Source organism: Helianthus annuus, chromosome 3 (assembly GCF_002127325.2).
Source record: "Helianthus annuus cultivar XRQ/B chromosome 3, HanXRQr2.0-SUNRISE, whole genome shotgun sequence".
NCBI lineage: Eukaryota > Viridiplantae > Streptophyta > Magnoliopsida > Asterales > Asteraceae > Helianthus > Helianthus annuus.
Window position 1 is genome coordinate 106,703,709 of NC_035435.2, and position 4,558 is coordinate 106,708,266.

The window sequence follows — 4,558 nt, forward strand, 5'->3', positions numbered from 1 at the left end:
TTGTTCATTTCTTCTATTCTTCTCTCTATACGTTGGTGTTCTAACCAATAATCACCAAAGCGATGTTCTGTCCGATCGATTCAGGAACCAACTAACGAATGCCAAAGTGTTGTACTTTGTGAATTTCGGTAAACGGAATCCAAAGTGTTATACTTTGTGAGTTCATTAAATGGATACCAAAGTACTGTCTCAATAAGACTATACTTTGTGAAATTCGTTAAGGTTCGAATCTCGTGATCATCGTTAGGTTTGATATGGTTTTACACAAATACGTATTCCATTATGATAAACTATATGTTTAACCATCTGAATACTCCCAACTATACGCTTACAATCAAAATGGATGCTTAATCATCAGAAGATCTAAAATAATAAAGTATATGCCTAATTATCAGGAGGCGTAGAATCAAGAAAATCAATATTGCATGCTTATACTGTGAGTCATTCTCTTTTTCTCAACTGTTTTACAAAACTCCAAGTTATTTTCAAAGTTATAATTATAGGGATTAAGTCTTTGTAATCACCAAGTTACAGCCGGTATATGGGGTTTTGTATACATTACTTATTTCCCGTCACCATTGGACAACGAGTTAGCCAATGGGTGATCTGACCATAGTCACAGACACCATTTGGACAACGAGATAGCCAATGGGTAGTCGAGTGACAAATACTGTGGGTAGTTGGTTGATATCAGAAACATTGTAATCGCTCTTAATATTGTAAATTATAACAACGTGTCATTTTATTTAAAATGAATGATTCACTCAGTATTTCCCGCTGACAAAACCTTTTTAAAACGCGTTTCAGGTAATTACAGTAGATTGGAGTAAGAGTTGGATACGGCACCGACAAGACTTACAGAAGTGGCTCATTTTATCAATTAAATTAAATTAAGAATTTTCATTATCGGGTATATCCCATATTAAAAGCTACCTTTGTAAAACATGGATTTTATCCCATCTATTTAATAAATAAAATCCGGTGTTTTAAACTCTGATATTTTTCCTAACTCATGGTCCTGAAGAAATTTCCGCTGCAATATTTTTCAAAATAATCACCGGTACCACTTGGCTGCTCACGGCTCCCGATTCCATCCAGGGTGGGGTCGGGGGTCGTGACATGGATAAACTATTCAACCAATATTTATTTTCAAGTCGTACTTTTCCGTGTTAGAATATTGAACTCTTTGAATATTCTTCTTGTTCATTGCCCAATGTTTAACTCTTTGAATCATGCCAATACGTGTTGAATATAGATATTTTAACAGTGTAATCCAACAATGTATTTCTTATTTACAGTTTTTACATATAGAATTCTTTAAACAAAAAAAGATTCAAGATGCTATATTAGATAATTAAGATTCAAGATGCTACATTAGATAAGTTTCATATCATGTCTGGGTATGTATGATGATGTAAATTTCTTGATCATGAAAGACATTGTTGTTGATTCTTTTTGTTGTGCTAGTTAGACGTCAAGTTCAATTCGATGTTTACTTCCAAAGAAATAAAAGAAATGAAAGAAAACATTAAAGTGAAAGACACTAATGTAGATTCTTGTTGTTGTGCTTATAAGACTAAGGGGTGTGGGGGCAGTGGATTAGGTATAACGCTGGCTACATGACACCGGCTAAGCGTTGGGCATGCCGTTGCTCGCTTGGTGTGGAGATTGTGCCTGGCGTCGGGGGGGGGGGGGGGGGGGGGGGGTGGGCAGGGTGACATGGTTGGCTTTGGTTGGCTGGTGGAAAGTAGCCGTTGCCAAAGGGCTAGTTTAAAAAAAATACCTATTAAACGGATATATACACCCACCTCTTTTTTTACAATTTTTACCACTTCTCTACTTCTTCTACCATATCTCTTTATTTTTTATAAGATCTCCCCACAACATCCTAAAATGCATCCTTATAACCGCGGCTACGACCCAAACAACCCCTTTGGATACCAAGAAAACCCGAACCCTAGCCCGCCACCAAACAGTCCACCGCCTCATCAACAAATATCCATTACACACGGCCATCAACAACAACCGCCACACGGTTTAGTATACGCACCGGGTCCTGATCTAGCTGGAATCGCAAGGTATATAGGAAACCATGTATACACAAACTTTCTATACGACGACTCGTCAATTCCAGTTACCCTATCCTAACCCGAATCCGTTTCCGAAACTCAACCGCAAGACCTTTGTGGTTTTTCATCAAAAAACGCTCAAAAAACAAGGCACAAGAAAGAAAAAAACCGATGAAGAGAAAACATTAGTGGCCACTCAACGAATCATAAATAAAATGGACGGTTTAATAAGAAGTTACTTTGACAAGATGTTGGATCGACGAATCGCAAAATCTGATTCATGGTATTTTTTTAATATAACATATTGGATGTTTACAATATTATTGTTTTGACTTTTATTATAATTTTTTATAACGTTTATAATATTATTTGTGTTTTTTAATAGGGAATTCACGACACAAAAAGGATTTTTTGGATTCGATCAACAAAGCATTTCATACGCAAATGCAAAGGGGGAGGTGTATCGTGAAAATGATAGCCTCTCGTCAAAATGGGGGGATATAAATACAAACGTCACCGCGTTCAACGCTTGTATCCATAAGGCGAAGAACGCGCCAAGAAGCGGTGAAACCGAGGTTGGCGTTGTCAGGAATGCCTTGCTAGCATACAAAGAGAACAAGAAGAACGACTTCAAGTACATTCATTGTTGGGATGTATGTAGGTACGCTTCGAAATGGGCGAGAGTCCCTCCTGCTAGCGAGTCAACCTCATCAAAAGGGCAAGAACACCTTCATCCCAAGCTCAGTCCGATGCTCGTGATCAAGAGTTTGTTACAATCATTCACTTAAAAAAATTTCACTCGATTTTTTATATATACTCTCTATTAAAACCTCGAGACTTGACAGGTTCCCGTGTGAGTCACTATGTAAGTCTGCCCCTTGATATCACATATGAAAAACTACTACTTAATTAGCGTCATGCTAGTTTTCACACCTATCTATCACATGATAGTAGAAATGATTTTCTCATATCACATATGAAAAATAGCCACATCATTCTTTTATTTTTTAGATGTCGCCTTATACGTAGTGGCGTATTCCACCCAAGATGGAAATCGTCATCTTCCATTTCAATAACCTTTAATAAAATTGCAACCATAGTTAAGATATTGACCAATTCTTGGCACTACATACCGAGTCACTAGCTATATTTTGAAAAGCCGGCTGAGTCATGAGCTGACCTTCTGTATGAAGATTCTCAACATACTTGATTAATATAATTACAGGATGGATTCCACGTTGGACGGCAATCCTTAAAACAATTAATGGTTCTTTAGTAACCAGAAGGACGCTAAATGCTGAAACATAATAATAAACAAAAGATTCAAGAGCCATGCGTCGGTTCATGCAGATTAACTCTATATATATGCACACACAAAGCAGCTTATTTCACAACCAACTGTGTTCCTGTACTATTATTCAGCAAATTAAGAAAGATGTCAAACAAACTCATCTTCTTGGGCTTTGTAGCTCTTACTTTTGCCTGCCTTGCCTTCGCCAACGAGCCCAAACCCCTCCAAGATTTTTGCGTAGCCGATCCCAATGCCTCAGGTATATGTTGTCGTCTATGTTTTAATTAACAGTATTACTCAAATGATATTTAACGGCTTTCATGTAATGGAAAATATCATGTTAATTTACTGTGCAGTGAAAGTGAATGGTCTAGTATGCAAGGACCCAATGCAAGTTCAAGCAGAGGATTTCTTCTTCAGTGGGCTACACCTCAGGGGTAATACATCAAACCCTGTGGGATCAAGGGTTACCACAGTCTTTGCAGCTCAGTTACCTGGGCTAAACACTTTAGGCATCTCAATGGTTCGTATTGACTACGCGCCATGGGGACAAAACCCACCTCACATTCATCCAAGAGCCACCGAGATTCTTACGGTTCTAGAAGGAACTTTACAAGTTGGGTTTGTCACATCCAACCCTGATAACCGTTTTATCACCAAGGTGCTGAAAAAGGGTGATGTTTTCGTGTTCCCCGTAGGACTTGTGCATTTCCAACATAACGTCGGTAATGGGTATGCCGTGGCTATTGCTGCATTGAGCAGTCAAAACCCTGGTGCCATAACAATTGCAAATGCTGTTTTTGGTGCTAATCCTCCAATTCCAGGAGATATCTTAGCCAAGGCATTCCAAGTGGATAAAAGTGTGGTGGAGCAGCTACAATCAAAATTCTAGTGTAACAAATGGTTTTCGTGTGATTGTTTTGTTTCTTTCATAGGCGTGTTTTGAAACTCCCATTTGGAATTATTTATGTGTATTTTTTTTTTTTTTTGTTAAGTTCAAATTCTTTGGTTTTAATTGCAATGAAAAGTTTGTTTGTTTGTTTATGGGATAAAAATAAGAGTACTTGGAGTCAAAAGGGCTTAAAGGGGGTGTGGCGAGACACATGTCTGTCACGGGCTTGGGCGTTCAAGTGGGCTTTAAAAAACTAAACAATTAAAATCAAACCAACCAAACAACAACAACCAATCACAGCATGAC

The 4,558-nt window shown here is 38.0% G+C and overlaps 1 protein-coding gene across 1 annotated transcript; it reads left to right on the forward strand.

Moving 5' to 3' along the window:
- The first annotated feature begins 3,404 nt into the window (after positions 1 to 3,404).
- On the forward strand, positions 3,405 to 4,344 carry LOC110927757 (putative germin-like protein 2-1). Its single transcript, XM_022171185.2, has 2 exons — positions 3,405 to 3,619; positions 3,717 to 4,344. Exons 1-2 carry the CDS (start codon positions 3,505 to 3,507, stop codon positions 4,250 to 4,252), a joined length of 651 nt encoding a protein of 216 aa, XP_022026877.1. The 5' UTR covers positions 3,405 to 3,504; the 3' UTR covers positions 4,253 to 4,344.
- The last annotated feature ends 214 nt before the right edge of the window (positions 4,345 to 4,558 follow it).